General features: G+C 36.6%; 1 protein-coding gene across 11 annotated transcripts; it reads left to right on the top strand.

Moving 5' to 3' along the window:
* Positions 1 to 1,346: 1,346 nt before the first annotated feature.
* LOC104894300 (protein MICRORCHIDIA 6) lies at positions 1,347 to 16,808 on the top strand. Of its 11 annotated transcripts, none has more exons than XM_048644089.2 (22): positions 1,363 to 1,470; positions 1,563 to 1,594; positions 5,324 to 5,632; positions 5,790 to 5,864; positions 5,993 to 6,027; positions 6,323 to 6,401; positions 8,419 to 8,508; positions 8,589 to 8,664; positions 9,217 to 9,295; positions 10,184 to 10,318; positions 11,116 to 11,214; positions 11,308 to 11,406; positions 11,476 to 11,622; positions 12,510 to 12,602; positions 13,688 to 13,739; positions 13,827 to 13,938; positions 14,054 to 14,280; positions 14,357 to 14,451; positions 15,142 to 15,221; positions 15,311 to 15,353; positions 15,627 to 15,725; positions 16,361 to 16,808. In XM_048644089.2, exons 3-22 carry the CDS (start codon positions 5,365 to 5,367, stop codon positions 16,364 to 16,366), a joined length of 1,989 nt encoding a protein of 662 aa, XP_048500046.1. In that variant the 5' UTR covers positions 1,363 to 1,470; positions 1,563 to 1,594; positions 5,324 to 5,364; the 3' UTR covers positions 16,367 to 16,808. The 11 variants fall into 11 exon arrangements, 9 of the variants coding, with proteins under 9 accessions (XP_048500050.1, XP_010678805.2, XP_010678804.2 ...); XM_048644090.2 differs by having other exon boundaries at positions 1,406 to 1,445; XM_010680503.4 differs by having other exon boundaries at positions 1,349 to 1,594; positions 14,357 to 14,400.
* The last annotated feature ends 1,078 nt before the right edge of the window (positions 16,809 to 17,886 follow it).

Raw genomic sequence — 17,886 nt, forward strand, 5'->3', positions numbered from 1 at the left:
TCCAAGACTAAAATTTTCTAACAATCACATTACATTTCACTCTAACCCAACGCTATCATAGTCATCCCTTCTCTTCTCCTTCCTTTTTTTTTTCTTGATTATCAAACTATAACAGACAATTTCAAAAAACTAACTCAGTAGTCTTACCGAACGGATTAAACTAGTCACTAAATGGATTAAAGAATGTCATTATTGAATAGATTAAACTGATCACGAAATAGATTAAACTGTAGATTAAACTAGTCACTATACTAAAAAAAGGTGGTATGTTCTCTTCTTAGTGCTTGTTTGGTTGAATGTAGGAATTAAGAATTCCTTGGAAGTTTATTTTCCCATGTAATGTATTTCCTAGGATTTGCTAAATGTTGTTTGGTGATTCACGGGAAAAGAAAATTTCCACGAGAATTTCCAGTTACCTAGGTCCCCCTAGGTAAGTAATCTCCTCCATTTTGTAGGAAGTGAAACTTTCGAGGAATCTCTACTTCCCATGAATTTGTCAACCTAACAACATAAAAAAATTCCAATTCCTATGAATTCTAACTTCCCATGTTAAATAATGTCAACCAAACAAGCACTTATTGAGCTTAGACTATGTCTAATTTTAAGTTAGAATTAGGCGGTTTTCTACAAGACCAACTGAATACATGATTGGAGTACCTAAAAATAATAATCTCAGGTGACACGTGTTGCTATTTAGTGCAAATTACCCAATTCTCACCTTCCCCGTCCTTTTCCCTTCACCCTTTCCCCATTCCTTTTCCCTCCTTTTCTTCGCCCAATCGCTATTTACCGCCCGTATTTACTAAAAATCATCCGTAATTTTTTCTTACCCCTCCCCTTTGACCCCACTCTTATTCTCTCACCTCTCATCCAACTTCGCCTCCACCTTACTCCATCCCTCAGGCCTTCACCACAAGTGTACCACCACCGACAAAACACCACCACCGGCGAACCACCTCCACCAACAGACAACCACCACCGTCAGGCTCACACTCGCGCACCACCACCACCGGAGTACCACCTCACTGCCGCGGACAACCACCAACGGAATGTGGTTAGTCTTTTTAAAAAAATTCCCGCCACCAAGGCACGATATTAAATTTATTAGACATTATTATCAACATTCATTTTATAAGATATACTAACTTATCAACGCTAGTGTAAACTTATATTATTAGACATGAAATTTATCTTTCTTAGGTCGAATAGAATACACACTGTGATCCTAATAATATTTTATTAGTACATCCCTCAATTTATCTTGTGCTAAATCATTGGATTTGGGCCTTTACAATTATCTAATCTTATTCCCAAAATTTGCCTTTTGGGCTTTTATATCAAAGGGTATATGGGTTGTAACTTTTTGAAGAAATCTCCTTTTCTCTCTCTTCTTTGCCTCTACCAAACATGCAAATAGTGAAATAGATGCAGTGCAGCTCACAATGGTAGAGAATTGAGGATGGGCTAATCGTTAGTGATAATGGTTTTTGCAATCATAGTGAGATTTGACATATTTCAGGATTTGCTAATTTGTGATCAATTGGTTGGAATTATGTATGCAGGTTCTTGGACACTGGCCCACATCTGTTTGTAGGTGAAACACTTAAATCTCTTAAATCTGACATTCATAGTTAATCTCTGTTGCATGTATGTTTGTATGATCTGCATTTACCAATCAACCCGAACTCAACCCGATTTGATCTATATGTCATACTTCCTCCGTTTCGTTTTAAATGCAACAAATAATTCCTCCTTTCTGAAATAAGTGAAACGCTTCCCTCAAAAAGCTCACATAAAAAGAGGAGCGTTTCATTTATTTTAGAACGGAGGAAGTATAGCTTTTGATATGTTTTTGAATTAAAACGAAATCAACATGAGACCAAACACGAACACGACCTGTTTGCAGATTTGCCAGCTCTAGTTGGATTTGTTACTTTTTTACTCCTTTTGTTCACAAATAAATTATGATGTCAAGCCAAATACAATGAAGTTATAACATAATTTGCAAGATTGATCTTTGTAGTAGTGATCTCATAGTAGTATATTTGACTATTCCTTTTGTCCTAGAATAGTTTGAAGTTTGAACACTGCCTTTTTTTTGTTTGTCTCGAATTAGTTTGAACATTTTCATTTTTGGCATGGTTCTACTATTATTATATTAATTCTTTTACACCCCTATTTCCCACACTCTATCTCGATCAATAAAAGATATTCCATCTAACTCCTATGACATCCACTTTTCAATAAAATAACATTTGATAACCACACTACAATTTTGTGGCATGGAGGGAGTATTATTTTGGGATGAGAGAGTACTTGCCAAAACTATAGATAATGGTTTATTATTAGCTCTTTAGCAACAACCGTTGTTGGGTCATTACGTTTGGAATCTTGGCTGAATCGCGACTGCATTGTGCAGGTTTATGAGTTCACTATGACCTAGATAGAAGGCCTCAACTAAAGTGGTCTTTTGACCATTATCATGATTGCGACCGCACCAGATAGTTAAAAGCATGGTCATTAGCGCTTAAGATATGCATATGTTTACCTTATCTCCACTTGTGTTTGCCTATTTTTGTTCTTTCCTCACTCACCTATCTTTATCCCACTTACATTTTACAAGCATATGTTTTGAATGCACAATCATGTACACTCTTTAAAATTGTGAAACCCTTGCTAACATGTATTGCGCAACTTCCTCCTCCACACCAATTAGAGTCCCACTCGATTGTAGAGATGCAATTGACTCTTTTAGATGTATTGTTCATATAACTTAGAAGACACCTCCACTTAAAAATTGAAAAGAGCAATTACTCATAGACCCTCTCCCTAATTAAGTGACTGCTTCAACACTAATCTCTAATTCCCTTTTCGATTGAAAGCTTTCGTGTTTATTTCCTTTCGCTCCATTTTCATTTTGGTTGTGGATGCTCTCCTTGTTGGGTATATGGCATCATATGGAGCTCATGGAGGTGTATGAGTGTGGATATGAGGTTGCGTAAAGGGAAAACGTCATATGGGGCATAAGGCTGACTTTGAATGCGCATATGTCTCAATCTATAAATGGTTTTGAGGTGATTCGAATTGGAGGTGATAGCTTGTTCCGAGAGTTTTCCGACGATAGGTCATATACCCAATTCCGCTGAGAAACGAGAAAGTTATGACTGTTTTACGAAGAACTGACGAAACTGTTTCGTCTTGCGTCTCGCCCGTGTAGGTCGGGCGGATTTCGCCCGGGCACTTTAAGTCGGGCGCGCAAGTAGCTTTGGAAAAGTGAAATCCTTCCCGGTCGGGTGGATTTCGCCCGGGCAGCCTGGCGGTTCGGCGTTTAGTCCGAAAAACGCGTTTTTGATGCGGGAGTATAGATAGAAGCCCTAATACGTCTTTTATTGTAACCCTAAATTCATTATTCACAGATTAGAGAGAGAAAAAGCTATAGAGAGAGTTCTTGAGCGCTTTTGTAATCTTTCTTGAATATTCATCGATTCCTAGTGCATATTCGTGGTTTTTCTCCCAGTTCTTCCACGTAAATGTTCTTGTGTGTTCTTTCCTGCTTTGTTATTTGTTGTTCTATTATTGTTCTATTATTTCTAGATTGATAGTCAATAGAAATTACACTCTTACATATTGAGTTGATAACCTAAAGACATCAAATGTTTCCATGTATCCTCATATATGTTGGTCCAATTTTCAATGTCTTGCCTCTTGATTCTTGGTTTTATACCCAAAAAAAATCAAAAAGTACACCTCCTAATCGAAGAATAATGAGTTACATGTACCTTATCTAATGGATTGTTGTCTTCACTAGATTTGATTATAAGTAGCCTTATAAGTTGGTGCTTAGTCCAACAATGACATGTGGTCTCAAAGGGAGAAAGAATATAAAACCTAGATTGGAATCAAGGACAACTAAAAGGATCTAACACCATTCTCCACATCAACTAAGTGCATCTTTATTCTCACGAGCTGATATTCTGAGAAACTTTCGAGTGAAGCTTATCAACATGTACTTTTGTTAATTGTTTGATTGCAACAAAATGAATCTATTGAGCCAGTCCCAACTTATACCAATCTATTGAGCCAGTTCCAAAGCTTCCAACCAATCTATACCAATCATCCAGTTATGTATGATTGTTTTATTGTAACCAAATGAATCTATTGAGCATAAGGTGATGGTGTATAGGAGAACCACACTTTTAGTAGAATTGTAATAATTTAGCTTTATATATTGAGTATGGTTGATTTTCTTAGATGCTATTGTATGGAAGGTCTTTGTAACTAGGGATGCGGTAAGCAAGAAATCCTTGAAGATTTTGTTGTGAATTGTCTATATGACCGTGGTTTTTCATAGGCTCTTGCTATGAATGTGTTCATGTAGGATATGTCACCACTTGGTTCCGAATAAAACAAAGTTATTTCTATTATGAAGTTAGGTAATGGGTGTTGTTTCTGCCTAGAAACTGGTCAAAGATGAGAGTTGTGCTGAGTTTGGATATCCAAGACGCCGAGAGTCCCGAGGGTAAAGTCTCCAAAGATCCTGCAAAAGACGGTTAAACTGGCCGGGATACTTCCAGGAACACCCCTCTGACACTTAGGTCAGATGTGAGAGAGGTAGAGAGAGAGAGAGTGTCAATAAAGGTGGAGAGAGATGCTATGACTTTTGTGGCTGAAAATTGAATATCTGTTCATTGATGAGATTGGTGACTTTTATACTCTTGGAGGTTCCCCATACAGGAAAACCTAAAGACGAATTCCCACCTTTAGGGAAAGTATCTCTCTTTTCAATGATGTTTTATGTTCCCTTGAACATGTGGGCTTAACCTGGTTAGATGGATGGACCATTTCATGGGCCCAAACAGGTGTACAAGTTCAAGCTGCTTAAAGTTTTATGGTAGGATACATATCTAGTACACCATTGAAAGAAACATAGTTGCTTTTCTGTCTTCTCTAGGGACTAGGTTGTGCAGCAATTTTAAGGGAGTTGATAGAATCAAGTTTATATATGGGATAAGATGGGGATGCTGTTCTATGAATTTTCTCTATATTAAATTAAATAATCTAGCTTTTGTCAACCATCAGGATGTGACAGCTTGTGATATACTTAAATATTTAGTTCTGGGGTATTCTGCTGTTGTCTAACATAGTGCTGGTCCAGAATAAGACCATAAAGTTATGACTAGGTTTCCAGTGCATTTCTTCTTTGTTTTTGGGTATGTAATTAGACATTTAGCATATTAGCAGTGCAATAGTGCATGCAGTAGAATTGTCTTTTTGATGTTTGCTAATTCTGACTGGTATTATATTTGCTTCTTCCCTGGTATAGGTCAGCGGTGCTAAGCTTATAGCCTTTGTTCTTGGTCTACAATGAGCTTCAGTCTTTCCATTGACAAATACACTGATAAAAAAGTAGAAGGTGCTATGGATTGTGTGAAGTCTGAGTCAGAAGGCGATAAATCTTTGATTCAACAAGAACTCCACATGCCTTACTTGGTTCATCCAGGGTTGAACGTCCAACCTCCAGCTGAAGACACAACTTTCTTTGCATCATCTATATGTCCAGCACCAATTTGCCGACAATTCTGGAAAGCTGGAAACTACAACGATGAGTTTGTCTCTAGGTCTCGTGTCCAAAGTTAGTTATTAATAGTTAAATTCTGTTCATCTGGAATTAGATTACATTTATCTGCAAGATCATTTAATGGAGAAGCTGGCGAGTAACACACATTTTTCTAATTATGTTTAATGAGTTTGCTATGAAGGTCTCTAACTGACTGTACTTTGTCTTGCAGATAGCAATAACTATCTGCATGTTCACCCTAAGTTCCTTCACTCAAATGCCACTTCTCATAAGTGGGCTTTTGGAGGTATCTTCAGCTTGTGCAATAGCATTTTGCTCAATATTTTGGTTTCATTAGGCAACATGGCAGTAGGAGTGTCCTGTGTCTTGCCATCTTTATACAATCACTTACACATTAGTTACCTGTTTATGCAGCTATGGCAGAACTCCTTGACAATGCAATTGATGAGGTAATTTTTCCAGATAAATATATTGTCGTCTTGTCTTGGTTGAGAAGAGGATATTGTCCTCTATGTACCCTTTTCTAATGCCTAAGAAAGTTCAACAGTACATCGCACATTGTCAGGTTATGGGAAGTATAATATAATACTCTCCCTGTCTTTGAGTAGATGCTATATTTTGCATCTTGGCCTTCCATTAAAACCCAAAGAACAAACAATAAAGTGCAAGTGTTATTGACTCAGGGCATCAGAAAATCACATTTATACTCAACTATTTCCATTTCTTGTTTGCTCAATATAATAGATACAAAATGGAGCCTCTTTTGTCATTGTAGATAAAATTTCAAATCCAAGGGATGGGAGTCCATCTTTGCTCATTCAAGGTATGTTTATGTCCATAGAGTATCACAGATGCTCTTATTTTTGTCCTGACTTATACCCCCTTTTATCTTATTTTTGAATCACTATAAATATTCTCGATGGGGATTATGATGTTTGAAGAAAGTACAAAGCATCTATATTTGTTTTTCTGTGTGTTAACTCAGAGTCTCAAAGACATTATGTTTTATATTTTTTTATGTTCAAATTTTTGTGTTACAAGAAGAAAAAGGCAGCGGCAATAAAGCTATACATTTCTTATATATACATGATCATCTAGCCACCCTAAAGCTAGGTGTACAAAAGACAAAATAACAGCTCAAAATAGAGAGGACCAGTCTAGGATCACTTAAAAGAACTAGAAAACAAAAGATCGCTGTACAAGGGATAATTGTGTGATAATGAGCTGATGTATAGTTCACTAGCATTGTGATCAAAGCAATATGACCACAATTGTTCATAGCATAAAAGGTTGCTCTTCATTTTTGACACTTCTTGCATAGCTTGATGGAGATATATGTCCAGACTCAATGGAGGCTATTTCAAAACTGAAAATATAGCTAAACACCACAATGCTAGTTCGACATATATCTCTTACAATGCTAAGTCTGTTTTTGTGCTATGAACAAATGTCCAGAGTCCAGACTTAATGGAGGGCCGGCTATGTCACAAATGAAGAGCAACCTTCTTACATAATTCAGTTCCCTCATTTTCTTCCTTCATTGCATTTGCAACTCGTCCGTTGTTTCCTCTCCATTTCTGATCTTGAACCTCTCAGGGTACCCAACCAGCTTGAAACATTCTTCTTTGATGGGTCCCTCTCATCCCATAGTGGTTATATCTCTTAGCCTCCTTCTCCATTCTCATCCTCTTATAATCCTTCTTATTGAAGTGTTGTAGAGGTCCCAAAATTTGGTTTTGTCTATTGACATTCAAGGCACTCGTCTCATTCTCTATTACTATCTCTCCAATGATTTGTTTTTGCTTCTCTGTAAAAACAGATTGTAAACTCTATTCACAGGGACTCAGGGAGAAGGGGATCCATACTAAGGACGTTGCTTTTCATTTGTTCATAGCATTCATTGAGTCCCATGATGAATTTAAGGGTCCTATTTGTTGCTTGTATGTCCAGCATTTTCTTTAACACATTGGAAGTGCATTTCTCCATCACACCACACTTTGTAGTCTGGCATCTTTTCAAGCTTAGTAATCTGGTCCCATAGCTCTTTAACTTTGCAGTAGTATACTACAACCCTCATGTTATCTTTCTGGACAGTCCTTTCTTGAGGTTGAACAAATGTGGAGCATTTGTCTCACCATATATCTTCACTATTTCACCCCAGAGCTCCTTTGTGGATTGCATTGAAGCCAACTTGCAACAATCTCTGGTTTCATGGTTGGTAATAACCAAGACTTCACCATGTAGTCACATCTAATCCATTTTTCTTGTACTTCTTCTGCCTCCTTTGGCTTTGCACCAAGTGCAATCTTGATACTCCTGCTCCAATTCAGGAAGTAAAAATGATGCCTCCTAGAGCAGTACCAGCATTTTCATTCCCAGCAATGAAAAGAGGGAACTTAGTAAGGATTGTGTGATTGAGAATTTCAATCATTTTTGCTTGTTGAGCAATATAAAGATTGAAACTTTCTTAACAAAATTTCTATAGAAGAAGAAATCTTTGAACCTTCTCTTTCAAGGATCTTATGAACCTTGCTCTGATACCATGAAGAAAGTTTTTTGTGTTACAAGAAGAAAAAGGCAGGGGCCACAAAGCTATAAATTGCTTTATATACATGATCATCTATCAACGCTAATAGCTAGGTGTACCAATGACAAAACAACAACTTAAAATAGAGAGGATCAGTCTAGGAACACTCAAGAGAACTAGAAAACAAAAGACAGTTGTACAAGGGATAATTATGTTAGATGAACTGATGAATAATGCATTAGAATTGTGATTAAATCTATATGACTATGAGCACATTCTTTACAATGTTGCTAATTTTGATAGTTCTTAGCAGATGACGGAGGCGGAATGGATCCAGAGGCAATTCGGCGTTGTATGAGTTTTGGATTTTCAGACAAGAAATCTATATCTGCAATTGGAAGATGTGTGGGCACAATAGTCATTCTAGGTTCTTTGTTTGTCCTTAAATGAGTTTTCGGGATTTTCTAATCCATAACCTTTCAGATGGAAATGGATTCAAGACCAGCACGATGAGACTTGGAGCTGATGTTATAGTATTCAGTCGCCATGTGCAGAATAGGTTTGTTTGCCTTCAATTATTGGTTAATCATCTTAAAACTGATCTTTTCCCATCTTTAAAATTCCTACTGGATGCTGAGGTATCTCAAAGTAATCGCTTGTATTGGCTCATGTTATATCCTCTTTGCTCTGCCTTACAACTATGGGATTGTTAGAGAAGGTATAAATTTGAATATTCTTAACGACTTAACCTTATCCCAGGAAAGACTGATTGGTAAAATTGTATGGATGTTATTCAATGTAGTCTGATTACTAATGATAACATGATATTGACTTAGATTGGATTAATGTTATTATCTAAATGTCAAATACAGTATTTTCTAATTTAGAAGGTTGAAGAATTTGGTCCCCTCTTTTTCCGGGGAGTGCCGTGTGTGTGTGTGTGTGTGGAGGGTGACGTTATCGTTCTCCACTTGATTCTTTGATGCATTTTTAATATGGGCTTTCTATATTCCTTCTCACTTTCTCTCCGTGTTATAGGATCCACTTGATTCTTCAATTGCAAATGTTATTGCAGCTTATGCTGATGGAAATGGGTATCTTTTCTTATCAGGACATCAACTCAGAGCATTGGTCTCCTGTCATATACATACTTGTCTCGAAAAGGTCTGGACAGGATAGTAGTACCTATGGTAAGTACTTGCACACTATCCTGATTGTACTTACTGCCATATATTATCTTTTGATTCTTTGATTTGTATATCATCTTTCTATATTTGTGATTCCAGAAGATAGTTCATCTTCCATTTATTACACTATTATCCAAAGACTTTAGATCTTTTTATTCAGATGACACCTCATTTTTAAATTTGCAATTTTTGATTGTTTTTGGCTATATCTTTCAGTCGAGGGTCTAATTTAATGAAAATATTATGTGGAAAATAGCATTAATTTCTTCATGCAATGTTCAAGAGTACAATTTTGGATTCCTTTAAAGAAAAGGGTACAATTTTGGATAGTCTAGTTATATGAATTGAAGCTACACACCTTGTTGAAATTAGTGACACAGATATATACAAGTAATGAGGTCCCAGATGAGTGCAAGTTATCTACTGGAACAGAGGGAGGACTACATATAACGTATATCATATTATTGCTCTAGCATTAACATGCACCTCCCGCTGCAGACTTTTCTATCTTGAATGAAACTTGTCTCTGTTTGTGTTGAAATTAACTCGATAAGAAAAATCAATTCTGAGGAAACACATTGAAGCTCAAATTACACTTGCCTCCCGTGTTGACTGAATTTGAGACAATATGTGAATTAGATTTTTCGTGATATCGTCATTTCGATTGTTTCAGAGATCTCTCATCTTACTGAATCCTTTTGAAACAGTACTGGACTATTGGGTTAACGACAGTCATTTTAGTGAGCAGGGCAATGCTATCATCTTAGCCTAACCTAATGATCCTTTCACTAGAGCTCCAAGCTTAACTGCACTTTTTATTTCTTTTTGAAATTTGCTTCTATGTACTATTAGTCAGTTACTGTCCTTGCTTGACTATTACTTTCTGTTTAGGTTGATTATGAGTGCAATATGTCAACTGGCACTTTTGTACCTCTTCATCGCTACCATGAAGACCAATTCCAGTCAAATAAGTCTATCATTTTGCAATGGTCGCCATATTGCAACGAGGTGGATCTTATGAAGCAGGTGAGCTTCTGCAGACTGTAATGGCTGGTTTTTCTGGTTTTCTGCCGTTTCGATATTTATGTCATCCCTTATTCCCAACTCGGTCATACAAGAATTTTGTGGCATGTGTGACAGCAGTACTAGACAAAGCAAGCAAGCTGGTACGCCTCGAGCTAGTGCTGCTTGCTACAAGAAGATTAGAGATACACTGTGCGATAAAAGTGAGCTAAGTCGTGTGAGTTATGATTATCCCCTGTCTGTTTTTCGTTGCCCGTCGTGGTCTTCTCTTGTTATGTCTTATTCAGGCTCTTGCACCTCATTACGAGCTGCAGTGGCGGATCTTGATCAAAAAAATTACAAGGGGCCAAGTTTTGAAACTTCGACCTCTTATTGCACTCAATCTAAATGTCACAACACCTTTTAAATATATTATAGCTTGTATGGTTTATAGTTCAAAGATAAAATTCAGGGCCAGCTGGCCAGGCCCCCACTGCCCCCTGTGGAAGATCCTCCCCTATTACAAGGGCAATGATGCTTGACCTCTCATGCTAACCCGACTCTCATAAGTCCTTATACTTGATCTTCACCTTAACTAGTGTGATCGTGCATATATAATATTCTCGTTTCAGCTGCTATTATCTGATGGAAATGCAAACTTTGCTGAGTGGCTAACACTTTGTAAGCTATAGGCAGTTTTTGGCTAATTATATGATGTGAGAAAATGGAATATAAGTGTAGGTCTGGCATTTTAGTGGGGATTCTTGAGTAATATATATTCATACGGGTCCTAATATAGTGTCATTTGTAATTGATGGCAGTTTGATGACATTGGCTCTCATGGAACTAAAGTTATTGTTTTCAATTTATGGTTTACTGATGACGAGAAATTGGAGTTCGATTTTAAAAATGATCCTGAGGTAGACATTTATATATTTTTCTATCTCTTCTTGCTCTTTGCTAGCTGCTAGGTAATATGTTTAACTGTTTTTTGTCATGACTGTTGGTGGCAGGATATTCTCCTACAAGGTTCTGATAATTGTAAGAAAATAAAGTTACAAAATAAAATAAGTGAAGAGCATATCGGCAGCCGATACCATTACTCCCTCCGAGTAAGTCTTTGTTTGGCATGATTCTCGAAGCATGCAAGATATTAGACTTACAAGTCTTATCCTTGTCAGGTATACTTGTCCATTTTATACTTGCAGATTCCGCAGAATTTTAATATCATATTGCGTGGAAAAGCTGTGAAACATCACAGTGTAGCATGTGATCTCAAATATCCAGAGTTCATCTTGTACAGACCTCAAACCGGGGGAACTAAGGAGGTATCTTCATGTCTTTTTAGTCATCCTTGCTCCTAAATGTTTCACGTTTGTGCATATGGTTGCAGTTTAGAGTTTTTTACTTTTAGTTGCTATTGGAAGCCATGGGATGCCTGGTTTGAATTTTGTTTCTATGAAGATAAGAAAGAGAGGTTTTAGACTTTTAGCGAAGAGAGAGGACTGCACGGAGTACAAGTCATCCTTAAAGATACAAAAGAATCTGTGGAAAAGTAATTCAACAAATTGTAACAACCTGAAAACTTTTGTTGGCAAAACAAAAAATTCCCCGAAGTAATGCCAATGAGATGACTTTACTTCCATGACTTACTGAACAAAGCCTTTGAATTTCAAGTACAGAGTTGATATTCTCCAAAAGGTGAGAGATTATTCTAGATATTCAAAGAGATGGGACAATCTCGAAAAGATGCTCATTTAGGTGCTATACTGCTATTAGATCAAGACGAAAACATTTGAGAGCTTGTTTTCTGTATTTTGAGCGTCATGTGCTGCTATGCAGCTACGCTGGTTAGATTTGACTTTTGAGAACTGTGTCTATAACAGATTTCTATTTTATTTCTTAAATCAGCAATTTCTCGTAAGTTGTGATTTTCATGTTTCACTTCTTTGGTCTGAAGAACTTCAAATACTGATTATAAGTTAAATTTCTAAGCTAGGGAGTGAGCTTTTAGCTTATCCATGTAGCATGCATGAAGGTTCTTTCATGGACTTCTGCTGCATTATTGCATATGTGATGACTTTCTTACCTGTTTATAACTCAATATGTTGTGCTGTCAACAAGTTGCAGCTTTCCATTTGAGTATGTTAATATCAGTGTTTTTAACACGCACTTGTATGTGTATCTGCAACGTGTTTCTGGTTCAACTTTGCAGGCTGAAGTACTAACAACAATAGGGTTTCTTAAGGAATCTCCTCAAGTCAATATACATGGCTTCTGTGTCTACCATAAAAATCGTCTTATACTGGTACGCCATAAATTAGTTTGCAGCAGAGTGAGGGTTCTATGTATGAACACACAAGTGCAGACATGAGTGTGTGACTTATATTGGGGCTTAAAAGGGGGTCAGGGCCCCTTCATACATATCTTTTTTGAAATTTTAGTTAATATTACTGCTCAATCTTCCAAAGTTATAAGAAAAAAAGTGTTGTCCCACTAGATTTAAAGTTTGGAACATTACATTGGGATAAATAAAATGTAACCTAAACCTCTCTGCAGTAATGTGAATGACTAGATGAATTGGAATTTGTTTTTCCTTTAATTAGCACTTCCCATTTCAGTTATCAGGAACCAAAGTGAATGTACTAGTTATCCAGAATGAATTTCAGTAATATTTGTATTTTTGTGAAACTCTGCATGTGTAGAAGATTGGTAGTCGCTTTTTAGGTGCAAATTAGATTTATATTTACCAAATTGTTAATCTAGCACACAATAACTTGTTATGTAATTTTTGATGCAAAAAAAACCCAAAAAGTGATATGTACATTTTTTGTTAATATGTTTTTTTTATAGAAAAAGAAGACTAAAATTAAAATTATAGATAAGATAGGAAGCATCGGATTCTGCTTCCATTAGAATGAAGTTTTGGCTTCATCCCTACAGTAGTTATAAGTGTGCTTGAAGGTGTTTCTCAAGTGTATCAAAGTTTTGATTTCAATAAATGATTATGTGCACTGCTACCAGATATTTCTCTTTCTTTTTAATTTTTTTGAAAGGAAACAAAAAGAGAGAAAAAGGAAAGAAGTAGAAATGAAGGGTGGGTCTTGTCCTGGAAGATTACTAGGATAAGCTGAAATGCTCAGCACTTCCACATGCAACGTGCTCCAGGTTCCAGTGCCATGAGTTAATGTGCCTCTAGATGCAAGATTTCATATTTTTGTTAACCGTACTTCCCCCAACAAGTTAAACTAAAAAAGAATATTTAATAATAAACATCTTAGAAAATTGCAGAATTAGTGGTTGAAAACACTTCAATTTCTTTTACTGTGATTCTACTTACCATGACTTGTTGAACTTGATAATGTTTTATCTAGTTAAAGTTTTCCTTTGCAGCCATTTTGGCAGGTTGTAAGCTATGATAGGAGTAGAGGAAGAGGTGTTGTAGGTACTTTCTCTGCTTCACATTAATTTTCTGCTGCAAACATGTGCAGTTTTAGACTGTATGCTTGAAGTTTAAAATCAATGTTTCTAGGGGTCTTGGAAGCAAATTTTATTGAGCCTATTCATAACAAGCAAGATTTTGAGAAGACTTCCCTTTTCCAAAAGCTTGAAGCTCGCTTGAAGGACATGACTTGGGAATATTGGTATATATAAATATACTGATTGCTGTTGTATAATTTGAAAAAACTTAACTCTAATCCTATTTTTCCGATCCAGTGAAGTAGTTGAAATTGAAGGACATTATTGAATAAATCGTAGGGACTGTCACTGTGGACTTATTGGCTATCAAGTGAAGAAAAAAATCCAAGTACCTTTATCTTTACTAGACTCATCTGATGTGCTTCCAAGTCAAGCTAGACATGAATCCCTTAGCACAAATAGAGTTTTGACATTGGATCGAGCACCAGTTCATCAGGTTGATCCTGTGGTTAGTTTGCCTGCTGAATCTCTAGTTCAGAATGATCAAAGCAGCACGCAGCAGCATGGTAAATTTTAGCACTTTCTGTGAGATTCTTCCATCTGCAGACAAATCTGTATATTCCTATTGTCATATCTTTGCAGGTACCAAGAGGGCACAAGAAGATCTTGGAAAGGGGAGAAGACAGGTCAGGCTTGTACCTGATGCTATGAATGCTGGGCACTCTATTCAAGTTCAGGTTGTTTTTGAGGTTCTTTTCTATAAAAAAAAAAAGATTGGGATGAAAATGATAAAGATTTTAACTTAGGTCTAAGTGGAACATTGATGGTCCGGATTCAGTCAAGCCTTACTTATTGCGTCCAAGGTTACCTATTTCACCATGCAAGAATGGGTACAGAAGCAATTCGCTACCTAATATTGTTATATTAATCCAGAAGTATACCACTTGCATGTATCAATTTGCTTTTTCGGATTGCAGCTTATGAGAGGTTATTAAATTAGGTAACATTGGTTACAGCTCTGAGCTTCTACTTTTGCTACAGTTTCTGTCTTGGAGATGTGAGTTGAGCCAAGCTACATATGCTGAGCCAGAAATATTGTCTTGGTGGGACCAGACTAATGTTGTAGTTTGAAAGGGAATTTTCGAGCTCTCTATTGATATATATGATTTCAGTAAACTGTTAAAAAGACAATTGTTCAAATCATTTTACTTGATTGTCCCCCGCTGTGAACGTAGAGGTAAATTATATTAATTTGTGTCTTGTGTCCCTAAAGAAGTTCCTAAACAATGTGTAAATTGATAATTAGGAGCCTTGAAGCCACATGCTATGTGATATTTTCTTTCTTTAGATACACAATTTGGTTGTCACAAGTTAAATACTTGTAAGATCTAGCACGACTACAATATTAAGTCGAGCTTCTCTTGCAGCTTGCTTCTCAGGCTGCCAAGCTTGTGAATGAAAACAGGGCTGTGGTAATGATTCAGGAAAATAAGAAGCTTTTTGCAAAGTATGTTTTTCAAGAATAATAAGCTAACCATTTCCTGGCTTCCTGCTTGTTTTCTCTTTATATTGGTCCTATGACTTTTTGTGTTTCAGATGCTTAGAATATGAGAAAGCTGAAGAAGAGCTCAATTACAAGGTATATCATATTGGGTGCCTAATACTTTTATTGGATCTGGTGAACTACTTCTTCAATTTACTGGATATTTCTTTCAGCAATTATAGTCAACATCTAACTGTGCTGAGCATAAAAGAAATCTCACTCTTAAGTCTCACTATCTCAGTTAATCTATGAAATGTTAACTTTTGAACAGAAGATGTAAATGCTGAAATAAATCGTTTAGGTACAGAAATTAATCAACTTTGTGAAGTTTGTGCCCTGTGCTTAGACTGCATTACATGATTCATGCAGGTATCATGGCTGAGAAAGGAACTTGAATTTGCACAACACAAATATGAGAGGATGTTAAATGAACTACAATTGTTAGATGCTGCCAAGCCTGAAAAGAATGTAAGTGACCATCTATCTATAGACATAGAGAACCCGCATTACTCAGTGTCTCAGTTTCATCAATTGACTAGGTGATTCACTATTGGCTGAGCCATAATTGACAATCCTAGGTCTAAAGTTACAACATCATCATCCAAATGCCTCTAAAGGATTTCATTAGCTAGGCACAAGGATAGGTTGCATGTATGTAACTTTCCTCTGAAATAATACAAGTTGTTTCCAATCGAGCCTTTATCCAATGTACAAGGACTATCAACTGATTTATAATGAATGAAGACATGGAGATAGTTGAATCTCCTCTTTTAATAAACCAAAAGCCAAAAACCTTTGACTCCATAGGAAATGAACTTCTCTTTAAATTATTTGGCAAAGTATAAATATTACGTGACAATTTTATACGAGTATTTTCAATGTCATTCAGATTCTGGCTCTATCTGGTATACTTTAGGGATTTGCTTGTATTATTCAATTGCCTTCATTTTTGCTTGAGCTTATTGAATGCTGAATAGAATAGTAATTACAACCTAATGTTTTAAGTTCTCAAGTTGACATTTTCATGTGTTCTATTCTGACATAATGGGGCAATTTAAACCTTAAGGTCTTTTCTGAACTAACAATTTGCTCATAATATTCAGCTGTAATATTAAAAACAATTCGGCGCAATAAGTGGATGCAGCAGTCTGTGACTGGTGTGAGTGTTGAGATATGCTACCTGGAGGCCATGCTTCTTAAGAGCTATGAAGTCCAACAGGAGATGGCACCTTGCTCTAACTGACATTTTGGGCAGATGGTGCTATTTGGCTGTTGTCAAGATATCACTGCCATGAGGCTTTAGTTGATCTCCAACTATCTTCTAGCACGCCGTCTTTATTGCTTTCCTAGTCCTACCACAGCTTTGCATATAACATATGGGTGATGCTGGAGCAAGATGCAATGAAGCCAGGCCCTTCGTTTTGGTGGTAATGTTCTCTTAGGCCAAATGGGAGTTGAGAGGCATTATAAATTGTTATGTAGTAATCACATTGTATAGCCATTCGAGTATGTAACCTCTTGTGTTAATAAATGAAGAGAAGCTTAAATCTCCCTCGGTTTTTGAATGAAATATCTAAGAAAAGAGGGTAATAGTCGGAAGCCGTAGCCTGTAGGAAAGATAAAATGTAAGGGGAAAATTACATCATTAAACAGAATATGCATGACATAGCATGTTAAAAAGATTTAAACCATGTTAAGGTTGGCATTCTTCAAACACGCCCCCATGCATTGGAGACCATCGTCACTTAGACAGAGTTGTGGATTTGTGGTGAGTCTAGGGCTGCTTATCGGTCGAGTCGAGGTCGAACTGTGATTTGCTCGGCTTGTGTTCGTTTAAATTTATTCAAGCTCGAGCCGAGCTCGATGCTCAATGAGCCAAACTTTGTTCGAGTCGAACTTTGCCAACTGTTAAACGAGTCGAGCGCGAACGGTTCACGAACAGGCTTGACTCTTTACCACCCCTAGTTTTTTACATGTTTTCTTTGTTTTTCTTTTTTTTTGATATTTGAGAGTTATAGTTTTTCTTTTCGATAAAGGAACTATTAACTAATTATTGTGCAATATCTTGGTTAATATATTTATGTATATATATAAATATATAATTTTTTAATATAAAAGTATAATCGAGCCCGTTCACGAGTTCTCGAGCTGAGCTTTGCCTAGCTCAGTTCGGCTCGTTAAAGTCTTGAGCTGAGTACGAATCCGAGACGAGCCACCACGAGCCGAGCTTTGTCAGAGCCGAGCTCGAACTGTTCGCGAACAGGCCAGACTCATTATCACCCCTAGTAATGACAATGCACCAACATCTTCATTCTTCTATCCGCAAATTAGAAAATAATCTCTAGTAGATTGCTTAAGTCCGTTATTGAGACAGGATATTAACTAGATTTTTTGTTCGTCTTGAACCCTTTTTTAACCCATATAAACTTCTCCCTAATATGCATATTTTTATATTGGAAGTCTAGAAGCATGCTTATACTATTGTGGCTTCATATAGACCTCTTTCTCTAGAAATAAGAAACTCATAGTAAAAAATTAAAAAAAAAATAAAAAGCAATGTTGTCAACTTTCATAAACTTCAAAAATTGCAAAAAACCGAATAATTATACAATATCTTTCTTATGTGACA

This window comes from Beta vulgaris, chromosome 5 (genome assembly GCF_026745355.1).
Source record: "Beta vulgaris subsp. vulgaris cultivar EL10 chromosome 5, EL10.2, whole genome shotgun sequence".
NCBI classification, from domain to species: domain Eukaryota; kingdom Viridiplantae; phylum Streptophyta; class Magnoliopsida; order Caryophyllales; family Amaranthaceae; genus Beta; species Beta vulgaris.